This window comes from Prunus avium, chromosome 7 (assembly GCF_965620075.1).
Source record: "Prunus avium chromosome 7, drPruAviu1.hap1.1, whole genome shotgun sequence".
NCBI lineage: Eukaryota > Viridiplantae > Streptophyta > Magnoliopsida > Rosales > Rosaceae > Prunus > Prunus avium.
Genome location: NC_142290.1, coordinates 26,213,776 through 26,237,722, shown reverse-complemented (window position 1 = coordinate 26,237,722; position 23,947 = coordinate 26,213,776). Strand labels below are relative to the sequence as shown.

General features: G+C 37.6%; 2 protein-coding genes and 1 long non-coding RNA gene across 9 annotated transcripts; 1 reads left to right on the top strand and 2 right to left on the bottom strand.

Moving 5' to 3' along the window:
* Positions 1-4,340: 4,340 nt before the first annotated feature.
* Positions 4,341-7,019, bottom strand: LOC110770768 (uncharacterized). Of its 2 annotated transcripts, none has more exons than XM_088243887.1 (3): positions 6,850-7,019; positions 6,590-6,735; positions 4,341-6,408 (listed from the first exon to the last, which is right to left on the bottom strand). In XM_088243887.1, exons 1-3 carry the CDS (start codon positions 6,877-6,879, stop codon positions 4,593-4,595), a joined length of 1,992 nt encoding a protein of 663 aa, XP_088100013.1. In that variant the 5' UTR covers positions 6,880-7,019; the 3' UTR covers positions 4,341-4,592. The 2 variants fall into 2 exon arrangements, with proteins under 2 accessions (XP_088100013.1, XP_088100014.1); XM_088243888.1 differs by having other exon boundaries at positions 4,342-6,408; positions 6,590-6,729.
* Positions 7,020-12,700: 5,681 nt separating this feature from the next.
* LOC110770745 (uncharacterized) lies at positions 12,701-14,468 on the top strand. Its single transcript, XR_015825599.1, has 3 exons — positions 12,701-13,086; positions 14,089-14,179; positions 14,279-14,468. It is a non-coding gene; the product is annotated as an uncharacterized LOC110770745 (long non-coding RNA).
* Positions 14,367-20,265, bottom strand: LOC110770744 (protein EMSY-LIKE 1). Of its 6 annotated transcripts, XM_021974958.2 has the most exons (11): positions 19,921-20,264; positions 18,948-19,068; positions 18,682-18,847; positions 18,475-18,584; positions 18,246-18,366; positions 17,847-18,077; positions 16,409-16,477; positions 15,621-15,872; positions 15,473-15,541; positions 15,326-15,389; positions 14,367-14,794 (listed from the first exon to the last, which is right to left on the bottom strand). In XM_021974958.2, exons 3-11 carry the CDS (start codon positions 18,778-18,780, stop codon positions 14,748-14,750), a joined length of 1,062 nt encoding a protein of 353 aa, XP_021830650.2. In that variant the 5' UTR covers positions 18,781-18,847; positions 18,948-19,068; positions 19,921-20,264; the 3' UTR covers positions 14,367-14,747. The 6 variants fall into 6 exon arrangements, with proteins under 6 accessions (XP_021830650.2, XP_021830646.2, XP_021830648.2 ...); XM_021974954.2 differs by lacking the exon at positions 18,948-19,068 and having other exon boundaries at positions 18,682-18,884; positions 19,921-20,265; XM_021974956.2 differs by lacking the exon at positions 18,948-19,068 and having other exon boundaries at positions 15,329-15,389; positions 18,682-18,884; positions 19,921-20,265.
* Between the last annotated feature and the right edge of the window lie 3,682 nt (positions 20,266-23,947).

Genomic DNA, 23,947 nt, shown 5'->3' with positions numbered 1-23,947 from the left:
GGGGCTTGATGATGCTTGATTATGGAACTGTGGCAATTGAGACATCCCGATAGCCTTTTGGTTTTGACTCCTAAACTTGGTCATTGGAATGGTCAAGGCTTAGAAAGTGATTGAGGTGCTGGAGCATATCAGTTATGGCAACTTTGGTATTGTTTGTTGCAGCTGTTGTGAACATGTTATAGGAACCAAAAGCTCGGGCTTGGCTATTGAAGCTTGAGCTTTGCATGTGGTCATTGCAGCAAATGTGTTGGGTTACAACAGCTTGAGTTCTTGGCAAGTGATGGCAAACTTGGAGGTCATAGTGACATAATTGGAATTTCAAGGAGATTTTTTTGTCTGGGGATAGTGGTTTTGGTAATAATGGATTCTTCAGCTCATTAGGGGTTTTGGAATTGCTGCTGTGGTGATTGCAATGAATTCCTTCCTCAGCCCCCAAGTGAACCATAATCATCAGAAAAGGATTTGATGGGCATAAGCTACAAAAACTCTTGCAACGTGGCCTTCTTAGTATTTGTTTGGGTCATTGCATGGCATGATGAACTTGGGATATCCATTTGTTGCAATGGTGACAATTTGGCATGATTCGGTGGTAGCATGTGCTTCTGGCAACGGCTCTTCTAGCAGTGGTGTTTGGATTTCAACGACTGGCTCTGTTCTTCTTCCAGCCACTCTTCCAGCGGCTTTTCCAGTGGTGCTTGAACTTCTATGACTGGAAGTATAGAGAGAGATTTGTCTAAGGAATGGATGATAATGGTAGTGTGTTGAGATGTTGTGTAGGAAACATGAGAGCATTTGTTTTGTTGTTTGGAGGCTTGGGTCATTTGCACATGACCAATATAAAGCTGCATAACCAAAGCATATGGTGATTACAAAAATAATATAAGCATTGTAGCTTGCAAAGGACTAACATAATTGACATAAGCATGTTGAGCTGGTATGATTTTAGTACTAAGCATGCATAGTTGGCATCTACATTGCAATGTGTAACTTGGATTGATTAACACAAAGGTGGATCGATACGAAATGATAAGAAGTATAAGATAAGTGAATAGTGCGTGGAATAAGGCTACGGGAAATTTTGCTAGAGATGCAAAATTGAAAGGTGGTTTAACACATAACAAGAAACTGATGCAAGCTGGTGCACCATATAAATAACTACTAATCAATCAATCATTTTTTTTTTTTTGACTTGAGCAGAATGAATGCACATGCTTTTGTCTATGCTTGAGATTGTTCAATGAAACATAAATTTTATGAATGTATTAAAATAACAAACAAATATATATGCTATATTGAGATCAACAAGGCATGATAATAAAAATCTTATCTTGGTGAAGCCATTCGTAGAGATGAGGCTGAGAGCATTGAGCAAGTGTTCCTTCTCCCTCTCTCATCGTATTTTCACAACTCTAGAGAGGTGAGAGCTGCCATGAAGGTGATTTACGGCGATGGCCAGACTTGCTGATGATGTATTATGGTGGAGAGGTGCTAGCCTCAACAATTGACGACGGTGGTCAGCGGCTTGCACGTTGGCTGAAGCCCCCAGTCCTCTTACAAGATCTTGTTTTGCTTGAGAATGGAGATCTAAGACACAAGCAAATGGACCATGTGAGTAATCTATATTATGTTTGTTCTACAAAGTAGATAGCCAACAAAAGGAAAAAGAAAAAGAAAGAAGAAATGTTCTTATCTCTTTATTCCTTCTAGTTTATTGCTTCTGATCTTCTTCTTTGGAGGCATTGGTGAAGATAATGGCCTAATCCCCAGTGAAGTCGCCAATTTATGTAGGGGCTTTTTTCTTCCGGCAGCAAGTGGGCTGGGCTGATGAAGTTGTCCCCTTTGTTTGAGTTCGAAAATTAAGCCCCAAAATGCTTCGAAAGGGCAGCAAAGCCTTAGGAAGTATTTTGGTTATCTTCTCCAACAAAAACAACAGCAAGTTACAGATAATTTCTTCACACTCACAGATGAACTTTTGGGCTTGGCATGAGGGGCATGTGGCATGAGAGCAAAATTACCATGGGTTTAGCACTTTGGGAAAGAGAAAGTTTGTGGGTTCCTATGAAGGTTAGAGGTTCTAATGGAAGAGAGGAGAGGTTCTAAGGAGGAGAGTTTTGGGTGATTTTCGTAGCTTCCGGCAGCTTGACAGTGACTCTGTCAGAGCTGTAGCAATCTGCCAAAGCAGGGGAGATGGGGGAAATGGGCTAGCAAAGCACGAAAATTTGCTGGGTTTGCAAGAGAGAAAGCTTGCTCTCTGAAGGTTGTGGGTTGGTTTGTGTTGGGTAGGAGAAGCCCTATTTATAGTTGCTGCGGTTTGTTCTTCTCCAAGAAACCCTAATGGTTTCTTCCCAACTTAGCTAAGTTTTCCTCTTCCTTTCTTCTCCTCCTTCTTGACTTATCTCATGGTGGCAAAGCCAACTCTGCCCTATCCCACAAAATCAGAGATTTTGAGTGCTCCAAGTTTCTTCCAGCGGCTACCTCAGAGGGGAGCCTCCCATTTTCACCCATCTTCTTTCTCCTCTTTCTTCCTCTTTCCATGGCCAAACCTGATGAGGGAAAGGAAGTAGATGTGCCTGTTGGTTTAAGAGATGGCATCCTCCCTTGCGTGCCAAAATCCCTTGGTTTCTTGGTTTCTTGCATTTGGAACTTGTTCCCAGCAGCCACCCACGTGTAGATTTCCAACGTTCCTTGGTGGTTTTGTCTCCAAACTGAGTGTCAGGGCTTGAGCTTGTTTTTATCTTAATTATGTTGGCTTTTTGGGACAACCACAAGATCCATCCAACGGATGGGATAGCTTTGTCAAGTGTTGGGCTTATTTTGGCTAGTTTGTTCTAATTGGGTTAATGGGCTTATTTTGACTAGTGTATTCTAATTGGGTCAATGGGCTATTTTGACTAGTTTATTCTAATTGGGTTAATGAGTTATTTTTGGTTGAGGCAATGGTCTATCTTCTTTCTTGTGCTTACCCATGTTTGGGCCTAAGAAAATGGGCTTGAGTTTCGAGGCCCCCAAGCGACCCGAGACTTCCATTTCTTGGCCCATCGATGGGCCCCATGATAACTTATTACCATCCACACCACAACCCACTCAAGCAAGCCCCGGGCATTTGAGTGGCTTGGGCTCACTTAAGCTTGTAGCGCGACGTGTTGCTTATTTGCTTGGCGTGGCATGTGTGCAAGCGCGTATGACGAACTTTCGCGTGCCCTAATCGAGCTTCTCCTCGGTAAGGTATTGCATTGGGCCGAGAATTTATTTTGGCCGAACCGTGGATTTTTTGGGCCTCAACACTTACTATCAAACTCATCATCGACATGTCCTTCTTCGTAATCATCAGCTGCATCCAAATCACTTCCTTCTAAGTCTACCACATCTTCATATTCATCCTCATTTTTTTGGGCCTGATATAATGGAACCCAGAATCGGTTCCATCTCTTTTTGTATTTCCTCTTTCTCATCAGAGCTTTCCACCAAGCCATTGGTGACTTCCTTGGTAGTGGTATAGATTCTTCATGATGGACTTTGGTAGTCAAATCCAACGTAACTTTCTTTTTGGCATCATTCTTTGATTGTTCTTCATTCTCCTCCTCTCTGTATACATTTTATTATTGAAAATAGGACACGAATTTATGTAAAAAGAGAAATCTTGTTTAGGATTGATATTAGGGTGTTGTGTGATAGATTGTATTAGGGTGTATTAGGGATATTTTTGGTAGTTAAATAGGGTGTACTTAGTTAATTTTACATTTTGATTAAAATATTAGGGTGTACTTAGATCATAGGGTGTACTCATTTAATTTTAGGGTTCGTTTAGCAGCACTCATAAAAAAAATGTATAACAAAAAGATTTAAAAGACTTAGAAAAAATAAATTATTTCTTGTAAAAAAGGCCCTGTCCATTTAGGCCCATGATAGCCCGATTTGGCCTAATAACGAACCCTACTATTAGATTTGCAAAGGCTATTTCTTAATGATCCATAAATAAATTATTATTTAATTATTTATCTGTAAAGGTACACAAGTAATTTTCGTGCACTATCCAAAGCACAATTAATAACCAAGGTGGTTGGTGTGAGTGGTTCGGCACTCTCATTCCTTAAGAGAGGTCAGGGGTTCGATCCCCGCTCTTGTATAGAGTCACTACTTTGGCCAACACTTTACCCATTACGGGTCGACCCGGTGTGAGCGGGGATTAGTCTGGGTTGTGGTTAAGGCTTAAAGGTGCCACCCATAGTTGGGGCCCATCCAGGATCACCTCGTGGTTCAGACAAAAAAAAAAAGCACAAATAATCTTTTGACCCTAAAAAAAGCAACTTTATTTACAAGATATCTTAGAGCATGACATGCTAGTGTTCCAAGCTCTGGTTTTATTCGTAATATGTATGTATTCAGCTGATCAGCACATTTTACAAGTAACGAATATTTACAAGCAAAAGTGATACCATCTTAAAAAAAAGCACAGCTAATCTTGCTTCCAAATTAGAATAATAATCACGCTGCCTCATTTATTCCTTGAGGTTACAACTTACAAGTACGGAAGCGGATATCAATATTAATTTAATATTGGCCACAAATAGATTCCTTTTGTGCTTGTCGTCTTAGCACGGATGTGCAACCCCAGCACTTGTGTTGTAGTGACTCAAACAAGTTTCTTCTCGGTGATAATCTTTATTACACACAGAACATTCAAACACCAATCCTTCGCAAGGTTCACCACACCCGTGGCAAGGAAGAATGCTCTTTCTCTTATCAAAAGGAATGACACTCTTTCTCTTCTCAACAATAGTGACAATGTGTGGGTGAGCATCAAGCTTGTAACTGCTCCCCAACTTAACTTGCGGATGCCGCCCTAGAATGCAATGAGGATGGCATTCAAAGTCACAATGTTTGGACTTGTAGAACCAATGTGCTGGATCTCGTTCTCCTTCGCATATGTCGCAGTAATATTCACCTAGTTCATTTTCAACGGAATGGCAGGCGAGCTTGAGATGATCATCCTGGTATTTGTACCTAGCAGTATGCGGTAGTTTAACACATGGAATGCACAAATGAAACTTAGATTTGAAGCAACTGAAGCGCAAATCCGCAAGAGAAATACCACAACCCCTGCAATGGTCCTCGCTTGAAGCAGAGTTCAAGTCGAGGCTGTGTCCATGAACCTTAAGTCTACGAAGAGGGTTGGAAATAGACATGCATTGGAGGTCCAGGTATATGTCGCATCCTTCACAATATAAACAGAAGCCTTGGCTCAAGCTGTGGCACATATGACAGTTAAATAGTCCGTCAAATGTATAAGCTTTTGCGAGGAGTTGGAGCTCGTGTGGATGAAATGAGTGAAGCTGTTTTTCACGTAATCGAGCACATCTTTTGTGGAGAAAAAAAAGGCAATCTTGTGTACAACAATAAAATTTACCGGTACTGATGGTGATGGGCCTCATGCAACCGTTACAAGTAATTGCATCATTATCTCTAAGCTCATCAATGAGGGTTAAGATATGATCGTGACTGAAATTCTTGAGCCCCCGTTCCTCAATTAGCTCAATTGGATTTATCTCCTTTAATTCCGATTTGTATCTCGAAAACATTCTCTTTATAGTTGCACGATAGCTTTGTCCTTCTATCCAATATAGCCAATCATCTTGGTTGTCATCATTGGTGCGGGTTATGTTGTCCATGGAGCATAGAGTGTGGGCAACGTAATAATCACAAGAATTACATTGATAAACAGCACGACTTCTGTTCGTGCTTGTATAGCAGATTTTACAAATTCGGTCCTTCTTGTAAGCTTCTTCAAGGAACCAGATGAGCCCAAGACGATGTCGGTGCGAGGCAATTCTGATGACATGTGGTAGTGATTGTGTGCATTCCTTACCGACCAAGAGGTGGCAGATGGTACAAAGGTAGGGGAGTGAATCCTGAATTTTGCCGCAGACCTCACAATCAAATGGAATTCCTTTCCCAAGGACGCTGAATTGATGCACGTGGGGCTTTTTCCTGTCAAGAATGTGGCACCAATTGGAGGCACATTTGAGGTCAAGGGCGAGATCACATGGGGAACAAGCGTAGGCTAATCTGCAAGGTTGGTGGCAGGCATTACAAGTGAAAAGTTCTGCGGAAGGCTCTGTTTTACATTCAAATTTCAGTTTGTGCCTGTGAATCGGGTGCTCGATCTCGCAGGATAACTCCTCCGCACATGATTTATGGAGGTTGAAGGTGGAATTGGGGTCGACACATGTGTTACAACTGTATCTAGGGCCAAGCACTACCTCCTCGCACGCATTGCAAAAAACAACTTCGTCATCATAGTTTTTCTCTTTTTGTTCTTCTTTGAACATCAATTCATGGCTGTGACTGAAATGTTTAAGTTTTGATGGATGGCTACTACTGGAATGTTGAGCATCCATCTCTTTCTTTCTGCAACCAGCAATTTAATAAATTCAGTATAAATTTATTACATAATTACAGTAAGGAGTTGCATCAACAGCTTTTCCATAGTTTAATGTAAAGGTCCAATAACAACTGGGCACATTTCCTCGATCATATTCATGTCCAGTAGATAATTACTTTTATACTAGCAAAGTTATGAGCTCTTTACCCTGAAATATCGCTGTAATTGTCTTGCAAATCCTTCGGTATTGACAATGAATCTGAATTTTGGCCATCCTTTTGTTCTTTTTGCTCTTGTTTGGACGTCAATGGACTGGATGTTGATGATCTTTCACCCTCACCCTCACTCTGCAACTAGCAATTTAATAAATTCAGTATAAATTTGTTATGTAGTTATATGAGAATGTGAAGGTGAGAATGTCCGGTAGAAAAATTACTTTTATACTAGCAGAATTATGGGCTCTTTACCTTGGTGGGTGTGCCTTGAGGTTCGGACATTTTCTCTCGGAAGATTTGAGTGCGGCTGCTAGACCGAGAAGTTTAAGATTGTAGTACAGAATTTCAAGTCGACGTAATGGCTTTCACGTCCGGATTCATGAGCTAGCTCAAAGTAAAAGATGGAGAGAGTTATGTATACGTGTGGCTGGCTATTTGTTATATATATATATATATATAGCATAAAGAAAAAGAGATGGGTAGAGTGGAGAAGTACACCCTGATCCTCTCAATAAAGAAATAAAAGATGCCAGATGATGCTTTCGTGCTTTAAAAGGTAATATGGGATAATTCTTCATATTTATACTATTATCACTTAATGCAAGCCCCAAGAGAACCATGGCTGATAGTTGAAGCCTCGAAGGTGGTTACATCAAAACAATCCAATAGGAAATGTTACAGAATCTCACTTTAAGTATGGATTTGGAGTATGGACTTATGCATACTTTCCTTGAGAATAATGCAATAGAAAATGCTAGAGAATCTCAATTTTCTTTCTTTTGGGTTAATAGAGAATCTCTCTTCTCCTTTTATTTTTTCCAACTAATTTTAGTGACTTTGCCACCTCACTTGAGAGAAATGAAAAAAATATATATAGTGAAATATTTTAGATACTAATGCAAATGTGAAAAAGCAAAGCGCGGCAGATTTTTGAGTAGAATAAAGGGGAGCTCTACATCCAAAAATGGATCATCGGTAGAGAGAGACATCAAAGACCCCATAAAATCATAGCAAAGAAAGAAGGGCAGAGCAAGGGGAAAATGGTTAATTACAGTTTAGTATCTTGTGGTTATACCCTTAAGATATGTTAGTCCATATTTTTTCAATTTTTACAATCACATACCCCGATTTTTTAAATTTGTTATAATGTGGTTCCGCCTTTAGGGTTTTCGCCACGTGTTGGTTCAAATGACAAAAATACCCATCTTCCCCTAATTCCAAAACAACTTTAGGATTTGACTTTTATTGGAAAATCAACATAGTCTCTCTTGAAAAAGGCTCTAAACCCAAAAATTTACATGCATGGAAAACGCAATTTACTTCCCAAATGTTTAGCAGGCACAAGGTATAAACCACACACAAATTAGCAAAAGTTTCAATGGGCTTCAGGCCCCTCCTTTTTTACAACATAAAAAGTCAGCAAAATCTTCTTGACAATTGAACAAAATAAACAAAGCCTAAACTTGCGGTTGCACCTAGGTTAGCCTACGTTGCCTACGTACCCTTACTGAGGGATCAAGCCACACGTAGTTTTTCCTACCAAAAAACACAATTAAGATAATATAATATTATTCAAGGTGAAACCAACAATAAAATTCTAGAATCATTCTTTACTTTGATTTCAACAAGCTACATAACTGAATATCATGCCCTGTAATTATGTACCTAACTGTTCAATTAGTTTATCATTGTACATCCAAACACATATGTAACCAAACATTTTTACCTGAAAGCCATACCTACGACCGTCCGCATAGTGCATATGTCCTGCAATCACCCACCAAGGGGTAAATGGAAAATATCATTAAATCCGAAGGCAACTGGGGAAGGGGAAACTAGCCAACCACCTATGTAGACAAGTCGGGCAGGTGGCTGGGGACCATGGCCAACCCTGTGCAGATAACATGAGCAAGGTGGCGAAGAATATCCTGTTAACTGTACAAAACATATCAGTATTGCACTGTTCTCCACATAAGTGTACCCCAAACATAATCCGTCAATTCCAAGTACTACACATGTGGAACAGTCCACTCCACATGTGTGGCGCATCTTAACAGAACTCAGGGACAAATGGTCAACATGAGAACACAATCCTAGCAGAACTCAGGGAGATATACTCAACCTGAGAACGCAAATCCTAGTAGAACTCATGGAGATATACTCAACTTGAGAACGCAAACCATAGCACCACACGGTTTCGGCGTCCTCAAGACTCCTGGGGCAATGTCATATGCGCATAGACTTTTCTAAAGGCAACTAAGTTTTCCGAAGATACCTTTTTTTCACAAAGGCAACTGGAATGTCTAAAGACATCAATATTTCTGAAGGCATCCAAGATGTCCAAAGACATTGGTATCCCTGAAGGCAACCATATTTCCAAAGGCAACCGGGATGTCCAAAGACATCAGTATTTCCGAAGGCAACCATATTTTCGAAGGCAATACAATCCAATTTCAAACCATTTAACACATATATATGAATAAACATATAACCAAAGATTACTCTTATATTTATATTTTTAGACTTATATAATAGAAACTACAACACATGTGTGTATTAGAAATGATAAAAATGTCATTCACCCAAGACAAAATGTTAAAATGGTCCAGGCTCCCTAAAATTGGACAAACCAGTCTAGTCACTGTCTGATAGTGACATAAGAGTTATTTCATGTCACTGACACTGTCAAACAGTGACCCGAGAGTTGTTCAATGTCACTGTTCAACACTGACAAAAGAGTTATTTCATGTCACTGTCAGACAGTGACTAGACCGATTTGTCCAATTTTTGAGGGACTAGTTAATAAAAATTAAATTATAAGTAATATAAAAATCCAAAATTAGCAAAAAGTATGGTATAGCTTGGTTGGAAAAGTGATAATTTGTTCATAGTAGAGGTTGGAGGTTCAAATCCTACAAATGGCATGGTGTTTAATATTTTTTTTAATTATCAATTTAAGTAAAGGTGTCGGATATGGGTTCGGCCGACAACAGCGTGTCTGGCCAGCAAACAGCGATGGTGCCCTCTTAACTTAAAAGGGGCAAAATAGACTTTTACTCTATAGATTTATATGGGCCCATCCAATTTGGCCCACTTGACATATTACCCAAAAAAAAAAAAAAAAAACTCAAAATCCATTCATCAAACCCAAAACTAAAATACTTTATTTATGATATTGTAATTCTTAAAGTTTTTAATCACTATACACTAATTAATTTAAGAAGAGGCTGGGGGAGATTGGGGCTAGGAGGGATACCCTTCTTATACTAGTGGGAAAATAGCCATGTCACTCTCTCACACTAGCGAGAAAATAGTCAGTTGGGACAAAAAGAAGAAAATACCTCTGTCATGTCAGCATTTTTGACGTAGTTTGGAACAGAGTTAACGACATGGGCAAAGTGAACCACAAAACCACGGTCAAAGGGGCAATGTGAGTCACTTTCAGTTTCATTGGGGAAAGTGAGATTTGACCAAAGTTTCTGGGGGCACTTTAGCTAATAAACCTATAAGTTATAATGATAGAGCATCCTCAATGGGCTCCCTAAACCACCTCCTTAGAATTTTTTTTTGGAGGAATTGGAAAAATACAACTCCAACCATCCTCCCTATCCTCCTCCTAAAATAGGGAGACCTCTAAGTGCTCCTAAATCTAAGGAGAGAGAGAAATGACTCCTAATTAGGGCTAGCAATAGGACGTGTTGGGTTCGTGTCGTGTCAGGATTATATAAGTATCAAGAATGCTTAAACCAAACCCAACCCGTTTAATAAATGTGTCATGTATGGGATGACCCGTTAATTTCCCGTGCAGGTTTTGGGTCGTGTCGAGTTGACCCGTTAAGTGTGGTAGCAAATAAAAAACAAATAAAAAAATCCTGAATTTTGATAATTTAATAAAGTAATTGCATTTTATACTTTTTATTTATATATAAAATAGTGATTACATTTTGCTATGTCTGAAGACTGAGAAAGAGAAACATAAGAATTAAAATAAATGAAGAAAATGAAGAAGAAACAAAAAAATGGGTTGGCAGGTCACATATGTATTTTAGCGGGTTGGTGGGTTGGCTCGTTTAATAAACAGGTTACATAGGTATTTTAGCGGGTTGGCAGGTTGACTCGAAATCCACCCGTTTATTGACGGGTCAATGTCGAGTTGACCCAAAGATTGAATCATGTGTGTTGACCCGCTAATTTTCCGAGTCATGTATCAGGTCGTATCGGAAATTGTCATCAAAACTTAGTTGCAACGAGGATATTTTGCTATCCTCGACCATTAATACTATGTCTCGTGGAAGTGTTGTCATGCATGTCAAAACATTATTGGTCGGAGATAGCAAAATATTGTTATCCCCATTTTATGAAGTCTTTCTCCTCCTAATGGCTCTCTATAATTTGATGGTGCTTTGTTTTATGCATATTTTAAACTTTTAATTAATGCTAACTATTTTTTATATTATTTTTTTAGGATCTTATTTTCCTACCCCTCTTTTGTCCACTACACTCCCTTATGCATATTTTTAAGTTTAGAAGCGCTTCTGGGTCATAGAAGTGCTTCCTGGAAAAGCACTTACTATGTGTTTCTTTAGGAAGCACTCCAAAGTGCTTTTCCACGAAGCACTTTAATTTTTTTATGAAAATTCAAGATTTTTATAATAAAAGCACTTTTGTTAGAAGTGCTTATGAGCAGAAGTACTTCCTAGAGAAGCAGTCCCAAACGAGCCCTAAAGAGCTCCTAAAATAGCTATTGTGTGTTTTTAGTTAAATTTTAACTAAAAAAATAAAGAACATGATTGTAAACACTCTTAATTGCATTGTAGCGTTCTAATGAGAGTTCAACTTGGATTAGAGACCTTCTTGTCATAATATAAACATATTTAGATCTTTTGCAAGTGTCGTCCCATCAAGCAAATTAGAATTGGAACTATGTAGTTTTTTTTTTTTTTTGGCATTAAAATAAGGAAATATTTTTGCTCACCACTTTAACTCAAGGTGTACCCTTATTACCCTTTCTAACAACACCTCACACGTGTCCATGGATAACCATAGTTAATTTCTTAGTTTGTATTTGTGGAACCATGGTTAGACCCATGGACACACGTCAAGTGTTGAGAAAAGTGATGATGGTACACTTCAGGTTAAAGTAGTGAGCAAAAATGCTCCTTTCAAATAAATAGATGAACAAAACACTCGTAGAGCCGTTTTCACTTTGAGGGGGGAGGAAGCCATTGTTCTTCCTCCCATCTCCCCTATTCTCTTCCTCCCTTCACATTTTCCCCCATTTTCAAAGACAAATGGTTTTCCCTATTTGTCTTCGTTTTGTTATGATTTTCATCCAATTATCATAGGCGGTTGTGTTTCGGCGTCGGATCTCCACCTGCGTTTCAACGTCGGATCTCCACCACCATCCTTTTTGTGGTTTCTTTATGTTTGGAATAAGTTGTAGAGACTCTTTGGGTTCTCTGTGTAGTTTTCACCTCTCATTTTGTGAGAGCTTTTCACCTCTCCTTTGTGAGAGCTTTTCACCTCTCCTTTGTAAGAGTTTTATTTGTATTGTTATGGTTTGGGTTTTTTAAGCTTTATCTCTTTTTGATTATTCTAAGTTTGCAATCTTAGTTGGGATGCTTATGCCAAAGTTTCTTCGATCATGTGTGATCGTGAGTGGATGCGCACGAGATTGTCTTAATTTTGATTTTAGATTGATCCGTTATTATAATGGGCCTTTTGTGGCTAGTTTGTATTGGCCTTTTGTGGCTAATGGGTTTTTAGGCTGAATTATAATGCAATCATAGAATTTTTAATTAAAAAAAAATAGATGAACTCTATATTTCATTATATTGAAGTGATTATAGTAATAATCAACTGTTCACATCACTTACAATTTCACTAAAGATTATTATTCAAGGGTGCCTAGGAGACGCAATACGACAACAAAGATTAGTTATTAAATAAAAAATCCTTTTAGAATTCCATATACATCGAGGTTTTGTGTTCAATTACCTTCTCTCAATATCCATGATGTAAAATACCTTTATTTCACATTTTTTTGTTTCGAAAATAACTATTCGTGTCAACAAATGGGGACCTTTGTTTTAGGTATTCTTGTCAAAATGGCATTCAAATGCAAATTCAACACAAAATCGTTCAAAAATGGTAGTGGATAGCATTTCTTCAAAACAAAGTCATCCCCATCTAATTTCTCTCTCTCTCTCCTCTCTCTCTCTCTCAAACATTATTACCCAGTTACAAACACACTCTTTTCATGACAATTAGGAATTCCCTTTCATCTTTAAACCAACCCAAAGAATACCAAAACGAAATAGCTAACGTTTTCAGCTCAAATGGGCTTTAAAGCCATCGCGTGTGATATGAGAAAAACGTACGTCGGCAGATTCACAGGAATGCCTTCACGATGTAGTTGCTGTCTGAAACCGAAAGGGTCTCCCAGAATTCATCTGCAAAATCAGATTCAGTTCATATTTCCTTCTTCAGGTGTGGTTTTTCCTTGACATTTTGTTGATTATTGTTTCTCTGCATTTGGGATTGTTCTGTTTTTTTTAATTCAATTTCTTCAGTTGAGGTTGGCCGATGATCTGTCCGTTTATATGTCCAATTCTGTGTCGACAGATTCTCATAATTAATGTGTTTATGATTGCATTTGATGCTTTAGATTAATCATTTGTATACTCCATGTCCATGGAAGATCATTGGGTTTTTGTTTTGATTCTTTTTTTTTCTCTCTCCTTTTTTGGTTGTTGCATAATTATGATCAAACTTCGATGATTAACTGGAGCTGCTTGATTCTTTTAAGGTAATTGTAGTTCTTGTGGTATTGGATTCAATGGTTGTAAGTATTCTTTGGTCTTTCCCACAGTCCAAAAAAGAACAAGATCTCAGATGAATTTTTTTGAAAGACATGTTTACAAGAAGGAAAGAAATTTATTTTCACTGATCATAGAAGAACTTAAACTAGGAGGATTGTCTCTGTTGTAGAGTGAATTCCGAGATCGATTTGATCCATCCACAGAAAGTTTATGTGCTCTTTTCTTCTGAATGATCTGTTTTGGGAATATGTAGAAGAAGACCAATCATTGTGTTCATCTCGGTTTTTTTTTTTTTTGGGGAAATCAGAAGATCCAAGGCCATTGGATTTAGGAAAAAATAATCGATTTTTCTCCTCATCAGTGTGTGCACCACTTGCTGTTCAATGCAAATTTGATTTGGTGTTCTGATAGCTGCCTTTTTCAACTCCTTGGCCTCGTTTGGGAAGGCTTATGCAGGAAGCATTAACATAATCACTTATAATTTTTTTTTATAGAAGTGCTCCTATTCCTATTAGAAGAATGTCAAAGATTTTATTAAAAATCCAAGTGCTTTTGTGACTCTTAATCACTTACAAGTTCTTTTGTCAAACGCTACCAGAAGCGTTTTTAAGTTATCAGGAAGCACTTTTATTGAATTTGCTTCCTTCATTCTTTAGTATTGTTTGTGTAGGTGCCCTGATATCTGGCTCAGCAGTCTGCTGTTTTATGAGATAGAGCAAGTCACTCATTCCTGCTGTTTGTGTCGGAGACAACATAAAAAGGCAATTTTATGATAAGACAGTATCAAAAAGCTTTTGCAATAGGCACCAATACTAGGTAATTTCTTTCAAGGAATGTGATTTTGTTTGCTTTCTTTGCAGGACAAATGGTCGGTGGAAGCTAAACTTAAATGCTGTATTATTAGGGGGAAGAAGCAGAAGCAGGACAAGTCCACAAAATCAAAAGAGAGGACCAAAATCAACCAAATTTTACATTGCTAGATTTTACATTTGAGTCAAGTCACTCAGGTGGAAACTATGATTGATGAAAGAAACAATCTCTTCTACACAACTTCTTGGCAAATCTAAAACACTAAATCGAGGTGTTTTTACAAGTGGATGTGTCTAAAGTCAGGCATGTGATCATCAAAGGCAATTGAGATTTCTCAAACGAACCCAGATGAAAATCCAAGAATTTGATAAAGTGAAAAAAACTAGGCCATCAACATCATCACCACTTTTGTGGTTGTCGTTCTTTCCAACTCAACCTTTCCTTTCATTTGACTGCCAGCTTTGAAGCTACTATCCAGAGACCATCGTTGCCTCAACCACAGTGCCTGCTTTTCCGTCGTTATCCATCCATTGATCGACCATGCAGAAACGTATGCTCTCCATCTGCTTTTAAGCAAAAAATAAGAAAGAATAAGCAGAATTTTAAAAATAAAAAACAGGTCAAATGTGGAAGGTTGTCAAAAATAAATAAAGGGGACCAACAAACAACATTTTGATTTTGTGTAATCCCCTTTTCAACAGTCCTATTCATTATATGGCGTCTCAGTTCCCTGTGAGGATAAGCCAAGAAAGATAACCATCTATCTTCAAGGACCCAGTTTAGTTATGAGTCTGGAGGATATCCAGAGAGTTGCTTAGCCAATTACGACAGAAGGTCCCTTGCCAAACACTATGCAAAACTATTCATTTTGGTCGAAAAGTGCAGTGTGTGATGGTTACTTTAATTAAAATCAATTGAAAGAATTATGCACCAACAGAAGTACAGGCATCGAAAGATACCACTAAAGAATAGGAATTTTCAATATGCTAATAAAATAAACTTTCACAACAGAAATTCTGATGGTACAACAATTGGCTAATTAACTTATTTTGACAGCAACATAACACAGAATTATTATGTACACATGTATCTATTACCACTTTCGCCATCTGACGCATATGCAAGCCTTGCGATGGCATCAACAAGGGCCTGTTCGTGATCCTGCATTTGTTGCATATAAATGTCAAATTGTAATGTTAGACCAGGAGAAAAGAGAGAGAAAGGGTAAAGGATGTTAATCTTACTTTCAGCATTTTCCTTGCTTTTTCAAGCTCAAAAGGATCTGGATGATTTGCATTGAAAACTCTCTCCACCTAGTAAAATTAAAAGTGACAAATGAAAATAATGAACATAATTCTAGTTACGTAGGCTCATCATGTTCATCATACATACCTCCTTTACCAGAGTATCAGTATTTAATAATTCCAGATCATCTGGCATCTTCTTCCCTACACCATTTTGTGACGGATGAATTTCTTTTTTTGATTGGGGCTTTATGGGTCCTCGTCCTCTTCCAGCACCTGGAGTAACACCGCCATGGTTCAAAGATTTCTTAACCCTGCGTCCTCCTTGCCCACCGCCATGGCCCCCTCGATGAGATAGGCCCGGATCCTCACCTTCCCAACGGATATCCTCACGAGAGATCTGTAATCAGTAATGAGTCAGTCAAGTCCCAGCACTCTTTGATTTCTTGGGATACAATTTTGTCAATTTACCAAAGACAAGACAGATATGACTTGACAATATGATCAAGGCCAGCAATGCTGCCACAAACATAAATGTACATGCATGTCATAAGCCCTTTAAAAAATATGAATGAAATAGGCGACATTTGATATATGAGAGCAACATTTCCAAGCTCTTTGATTAAATATAAAAAGATAATTTAATTCTAAAGATCTCATAATGCTGTTTCCATCCAAGATCAACACTATCTACACATTTCATATTTTGTGTTCATGTTTGACTACAACATCTGCTTATCTACTTATTACTGAAAGATGGGGCTAGCAGAAGAAATCAAAGGTCTAATTCTATTTCTCTTGTGCTCTCTCCCTGTGGATCCTAGTTCTAGTCAATGATTGCTTCCACACTTAACAATAACAACTAGAGCATTGGCAGGTTAATGCTAGAGTGGAATACATGCATTCATACTACATATAAAGAAAATATAGACTAACCTCCTTGAGATCAACCCATTCCCATGTCTCGTTTGCTGTATTTATATCATAGACCAATGCATGTCGACCCTGTAAAAAACAAAAGTTGATTTGAATGGCTAAAGAATCTGGCACGTAAGAGAATCTAAACAGAGTCATTCATAGTCATCGCATTTTACTCCGGTCAACTAAGTTTATCCTAAACACGTCAGGAGTATATTAGGCTTTCCTATTTACTTTCGAATGGTTATTGATAAAAAAGTGATCAAATCCATCGAAAGAGAAGGGTGTGCCATTTTAGAAGCATGCAGGCACAGATAAACTGACAAAAAAACATCACTACAGATAAAACATGGAAACTTAGGGATCATCAGAAAGAAAATGTCACTTAAACAAATCAAAAAATCAAATAACTTATAGTTGATGTGTGTATTATTTCTTCTGGAAAATTATTGTTATGCCAAAGGATCCTTAGTTGTCTAGTACATTTCATCAGAGCACAAACTAAACTATATTAAGATTGGGTACGTCAAATTTAAATCTGTCTTGGATTTATGAAAATTCCAATAATGATAGAATCCTTCAAACCTAGAAAGAGTCCAGAAGGAAAATGAACACAAACATCATCCAACAAATAAGAGGATAGAAATTTTGTATGTAATCAAACACCATATTACATGACTCTTCTACAAAAATGACAGATGAGGTGTAATATTTGATGCACTTTAAGCCTTGTGTGGAAAAATATGTTAAGTCTATACAACTGTATCTTTTACATTAAATTCATACCATCATCTTTTACCATTGACAATAATTGCTGAATTCAAAGTCCAAAACACTTTGGTTCAATTATTCAAAATATCTTATAAGGAATTTGCATGATGTTCAAAAGAAAAGGGAAAAAAAATATCTTAAGATTTGGCACCAAGACTGACAGTCATCAATTTTTACTAAAAAGAAATGGCATCACACAGCTATGACTAAAAATAATGTTTAAAAGATAGTTATGCCAGAACGGGCAGTTCAAAGTTTATTAATTAGTATGCCATCAGAGAAATGCTCTATGTTCTCATTTTATATTCAAAATCAACTGAACCTATAATATATGAAACAACTCTCCAGAGTTGTATTACAAGGTACATACTCAAGCAAGTGCACTCTTATGTCGATTAATCATCTAAGAGAGTCTTCTGTCCTATCAACATCTAGTAAGAGCAGTAGGTAGATGCTAAATGACAACCCTAACCAAAGATAACTTATTTTCTTTCCATTTCGTTTAGCAAAGTTAGTTTTCAACAAACTTCATGTACACCAGTAATAATACCAATAAACTCGGCTGAATTCCGTTTAAGCTTGTTTTCACTCAGACATGTGCATTTTAACAGAAATTCAACTTACAAATGTTGTTGCAGAAAAAAGGACTGAATCAAAAACACCTCATGCAAAATTCAATACCTACCTCAGTGCGGTTGTATTCAGTGATAACGGCCTCATAGAAGCTGTTGTCTTCAGGCCATCTGGTCCATACTTTCCTTCCGATTAATGAATCAAATGTTGCTGCTTCAACAGGTTCATTTCCAACAAGGGGACCAGAAGAGCTGCGGCCAGTTAATTGTCTACTCAAAGTAGGTCCTGTCGACGGGTACTGCATGGACTTCATTGAGGATAAACCAGGGAATGGCTGACCATGCTAAGAAAAGAGAACAAAATTTAGGTCTACTGTAGTAAGTAGTTTAGGTTTATAATTTACTTTCCTTATGGCTCAAAAGAGCTCCTTAATACTTTTGAATACAAAGGCTGTAAATATGGAATACAAGATTAAAGCCACAATCGAGAGACCGAATGCTAGAGAAGGTACCGATTGAGATGTTTTCTGTTTCTTTCGCGATGCAGAAACAGTAGGACTGGGTAATAGATCATAGACAGGCTGAGATGCACTAAGCCTAGAAGCTTGATGCCCGCCTCCCTTTCTCCACTCTCTGATACATGCTCCAACATGTGACAATTAAAAACTAGAAATACTAAACTCCCTGCCAATTTTGCAGTGATCATTGTATTACAATTTGTTCAACTTTGAAGAGGCGAACCTTATCTTACTGATGATGTCATCAGAATTAACCTTGGTCAGAAGTTCTCTGTGTTCGTCATCTGATACTCTCAGCTCTTTCCTAAGTTCGGTAATCAAGCTTTCCTTCTCCTGAAATAAACACACATGACAACAAATTAAAGGCTGATTCACAAACAACACCAAGATAACAAGCACAGAGACATGCAAACAAAGAGAAGGTAAATACCCAAGTAATTGCATCAGACTGAGCTTTAAAAGCACGCAGGACTGCACAGTATGCTTCTTGCTCTAGGTGATGAATTTGGGCCTCCATGTCTGTATACATCCTAGAAAATGAGATAGAACCTACTGCAGATCTTTCTTTTGCCGTGATGTGAGCCCCTCTTGGAATTCTGTTTTGATGAGATGGAGGAAGATCATCATCAGTACCTGCAGTTATTCCATATAAGGGTATACATGATACTCACAAGAAATATGTCACCATAACTTTACCTTGGAAGAAAGGATAAGTATTATTATATAACCACAACTAATGCCATGGAGCATCTAGATGAAACTTTGCATCATATGCAGTTAGGTCTTCTAAAGCTATTGATTGCGAAGTATATTTATCCTGAACAGAAGTAAAAAATATATGTTTATTTATTATCTATATATCTGACAATTAAGATCATATATATATATTGTTGAGAAATGTATCAATTTGCAATGAAAATCAGTTTGTAAACACGAATTTGGGCTGAATCTGTGATGGAGTATCAACCTGAGCAAAACAAAATTATATGAAGTTCACAAATTCCCCTTCTATGGCTAGAAATGCTATTAAAAAAAATAAGGCTGAATTTGCTAACTCTTTTGGTACATAGTTTTGGCAAGTTTATTTGTATGAAAAAAGTCACAACAATTTTTCAAACTATCTCATACACATAAATATAGTAGACAGATGGGGATTTCAAGATAACACTTGCATCCTTAATATCCATGCATCTTATGAACGTACACATATCAAAGTTTATGCAAATTTATGTCTTGTTTTAAAAATCAGTGAATTTCATAAAATTAATTGAAATAAGAATCATTCTATATGCCATCTTTGGTTTCTTCCACTCTATACATAATGATCGATATATTAGGGAAAAAATCAAATGTGAGGGCTAAACTTGTACTCAAAGAATCACTTTAAGAGGTGAAGCCCAAGTAACTCGCATGAACCCAAATTCCCAAAAACAAAATCCAGAGATTTAACACTTCAAAGTCACACAATTATATATTCAATCTCCCTAATTCGCATAAAACCCAAGAACACCCAAAACCCTAATTTGCAAAAAACCCACTCTTCATTCTGCAGGCCTGGAACAAAACTCATCACACAATTACCCAAATTAAACCCTAACCCACTAACCGAAATCCCTTGAGATACGTGACCCAGATTCGAGATAATTGTAAAGGTTCAGACTTTTCTCACCGCTGCTGTCGGAGATATCATAGTCCATGCGCAAGAATGGCGAAGAAGATCTTATAAGAGCCCTAGAAATGAAAGTAAAGTGCAGGGGCTGAGTTTTGTGAAGAATGTTGAAGCTGAAAGTTAAGAGCTTTGCTTTTCGCAGAGGCTCTGGGACTTCAAAACCCAAGTTGCAGATCTTATAAAAAGATCCCAGGAAATGAAAAGAGATGAGGGCTCGAGCCTGGAGGGAGGGACTTCGAGACTTGAGAGCAGAAGAAAGCTACAGGTTTTATTCAAACTAGAGCTCGAGTTTGTTGTTGACAACGTTGCAATTATCGTAGTTGGCTTTGTAGTTCCAGACCCATTGGAATTTGGAAAGCATGTTATATATAGCAAAGATGCTTTGGGCTTTGACCGCCCAAACTTTGGGCTATGCTTCGGGACATAGTTTTATCGTCCACAAGTCTAGCTAACACCCTTATCTTTTATAGCCCAAATAAATTTTGGGTTAAACTCACACCTACTGACTGTAATTTGGTAGATCAATGACATGTTTACTAATCTATAATCGTGTGAGGAAGAATTGAATTGATGAGGAATTTGATTGTGGGGATTTAGAGTCCGGGTTTCCATTGAAGTTGTTTACAAAATTATCTGAAATCGGGGTAAGAATGATATTTGATACCTAAAAGGCCATCTCTAACTTAGCAGGCCAAACCCAAAAAATCATAAATTTTAGCCCAATTCCTCTTCAACTCAAGAAAAGTATGGGGCTAAAATTTAAGAAAACCCAAAAGTGGGGCGGAATACCATTCCATCTATTGCATGGATTGGATTTTTTTTTTCGTGCAGCTCACTGAGCCAGAAGTAGCCCACATGCAAGGAGGAAAAAATTGGGGGTTGCGGTTGCTGTGCTGCAAAGGGGTGTCGTAGCATGGTGGTTTTGCCATTGGAATCTAACGGCACAATTCAAACGACTCTTTTTTTTTTATAATTCCAACAGTAACCCAAATCAGCGGTCCATATTAAATCCAACCTATTTTAACCATAAAAAAAAAATCCAACGACTGAAATTTAAATCCAATGGTTAAAATAATAATTTTAATTAATTTAAATGAGATCCAACCCCAAAACTCACTCCAAACTCTATAAATACCCCAATTTCTCAAATAATCTACTGTTGTATTAACTCGCAATTGTACGGGCCAATTAGTAGTATAGCAAGACAAGAACGAGGACTGAGAAGTTCAGATTAATTATGTACTTAGATTACCCAATTCTAGAAACAAGAAGTTAAGTCTAAAACAGATTTTAAAGTGAGATTGAGTTTGGTAACAAATGAAGAAAAATGAAATTGGAATTTGAAGTGAGAGTGCTTGTGATTGTGAAAACAAATGAACAAAATGAAATTGCAAACGAAAGTAAGTAAACGAGTGTACCAAAAAGTGGTCTTAAGGGTTGGAAAACAGATTTGGAGACTAGAGCATTCAATTCACCATAACAATCCAATTCTAGGTTATAAGGATTCAAGTGACAAGTCTAATTCAAATTCAAAGATTGATTCTAGCTAAAGTATAATTAAGCCATGGTATCTGGTCCTAACCTTGTATTTCTAATTCCCTAATTAGATCCTTGTTGTCGAACCTAAATTAAGCATTAGAAATCCATTAAGCATAGAAGAATGTTTTAAACAACCAAGCATGTATCTAATCCATGTTGTCAAATGTTCATACATACTCTTTCTATTCATAGTTCAATTCGAATTAAAGCATATGGTGTCTACTCTTAATTCCAACCAAGATATACAAATCTGAATGATAGCTAGGCATTCCAATTAGCATATAGGCAGGTAGGCGTAATGAATAAGAACATGAATCAAACTTGAAACTTGAAATTTATAAACCCAGAATATTCATGTTAGGTTCCATCGAAGCCATAGTTATGGATTTAGCTACTCATAATGACAATAATATGAACGGGATTGAGAAAACATAATGAATACAATAAGAGTAGAAAAACCTTTTTCTAAAGTTCTTGTGGTGTCCAATGCTTCTCCACGCCTAATGTTTATCCAAGAGCTTCTCCACGTCTAGAAGGATGTATGAAGGTTAACGAGGTGATTTGGGATGACTTTGGGTGAGTGGTGATGGCTGAGAAATGAGAAATTCGTAGGGAATGGCAGATAGACTTGCTGGGACATGTTTGGTGATTTGGGGCTGTTTAGAGTGTTGGGTTGATTGCTGGTAGACCTAGCAATATTGTACACGACCTGTTAACACGACACTAATTCGCATAAAAAATTCAGTATTCAGGTCTGAGTTATCAGGTCGGTTTGATAACGGGTTAACCCGTTAGCCACCCGTTAAGCTAACGGGTAGTCTCAATACCATTCGCAAATCACCCAATAACCCGTTAAGGGGGAGGGGTATTTTTGTAATTTTACACGAGCTTCTCATTTTTAAAAAAGTGAAAATATTTGAATCCAGGAAAATTCGAACCCCTACCAACACATTTTCAAAGAAACCCCCTTTATCCACTTGGTTGTATGCAATTGTTTTGATGTTGTCGAATTCCTTTCTGATTTACACGCATCTAGTGGTTGGTAAGTTAATATAATATTAATGTGTGCAAAAGCATACAAGTATAACACTGAACCTTCATTGACAAAAAAAACAAAAAAAAACTGAAACTTCATCCTCTACACCAGCCTTTTATGCTAGACAAAGGCTAGTTTCTTCAGTTTTGTTTCGGTGGCAGAAGGAAAAGAAAGAAGAAAAAGGAAGAAGAAGGAAAAGGAATCCAACCATGTCCAGATATGAATCATGAACTCTCCCTCGCCATGTCTAGCTTTGCCTCCATACATTTGCAAGAGCTTATTAGAGCCATCAATCTCTTTCCCAAGGAAGATATTAACATCATCGACGACCCATATGAAGCTTAGTTAAGGGGATTTTGTTTGACATTCGTTTGAATGTTAGGGTTTTATAGTTAACTTGTTGTATTGGGGAATTTCTAATTTTTTTTATATATATATTTATGTATTGAATTTAGCTCCTTGATTTTTCCACATCATGAGAATGAAATTGCCCAGAGCTATGCTCTAGTTGCGCAGGAGTGTTCTCTTGCTATTTTTTTTCCAGTTTATTTATTTATATAGTTTTTCAATTCTTAATGGGTCTTGTCGTGTGATTCGCGAATTGTAACGGGTCGTGTTCAGGTCTAATATTTTTCACCCGTTAACTTAACGGGTCGTGACGTGTCAACCCGTTAACTTAACGGGTTAACACGAACAAGACCCGAAACCCGCAAACACGACCCGTTTGACAAGTCTAATTGCTGGAGTGTTTGGGGTTGTGGGAGTGTTTGAGGGTGATTTCTGAATGTGTTTGAGAAATGATGGGAGTGTGGAGGATGGAGTGATTTATGGGAGTGAATCCCAGGATGTTGTTTATTCTTGTGGAATGGAAGCGGTATTTATAGGGAGAAGGAAGTGATAAATCTGAATTGAGTATGGCTTCCACTTACAACACCCACTTCACCAACCTTACCTAACACACCAACGCAATAGAAAATCAGTTTCTTTTCTTATTTGGTTGTTGCACTTCACCAACAAATCCCATCAGAAACCATAACTCATGCATAACTCATCATGACTAAGCAACAATCAGCCCATCCTTTAGTCAGCATGACTAGCAACTTCATGGGCTCACGAATTGGGCTTCCCTTAAGCAATTGATGACTTTGAGCGATCCATCTTGAAGTTCAAAATGTCATCTTTCCAACCACATGTCATTTGGGCCAATCCAAGGTTGGAGGAAAGAGTTAAGGCCGAAACAAATTGCTAACTCAGTTTGCACGTTTTTGCACCATTTTACATCTTTTCGTATCCAAAGCCACCATTGCTACCTAAAACTCAATTAACTGAATGACAAACACAAAAAAGATTAAAAACACAAGTTTAACTCAAAAACATAACCAAATCATAAATTAGAAGGGTACAAAATGATATATAATTATGCATTGATCATCTACCAAAAACATTTTTGTC

Excerpts from the sequence above, each read along its gene's own strand:
- LOC110770768 (XM_088243887.1), bottom strand. The coding sequence starts at position 6,879 with ATGTCCGAACCTCAAGGCACACCCACCAAG. Across the intron at positions 6,736-6,849 it reads CTCAAGGCACACCCACCAAG|TTGCAGAGTGAGGGTGAGGG; the intron begins GTAAAGAGCCCA and ends TTAAATTGCTAG. Across the intron at positions 6,409-6,589 it reads AATTACAGCGATATTTCAGG|AAAGAAAGAGATGGATGCTC; the intron begins GTAAAGAGCTCA and ends TGCTGGTTGCAG.
- LOC110770744 (XM_021974954.2), bottom strand. The coding sequence starts at position 19,948 with ATGGACTATGATATCTCCGACAGCAGCG. Across the intron at positions 18,885-19,920 it reads TGATATCTCCGACAGCAGCG|GTACTGATGATGATCTTCCT; the intron begins GTGAGAAAAGTC and ends GAATAACTGCAG. Across the intron at positions 18,078-18,245 it reads AACAGAAAACATCTCAATCG|CATGGTCAGCCATTCCCTGG; the intron begins GTACCTTCTCTA and ends CTCTTTTCTTAG.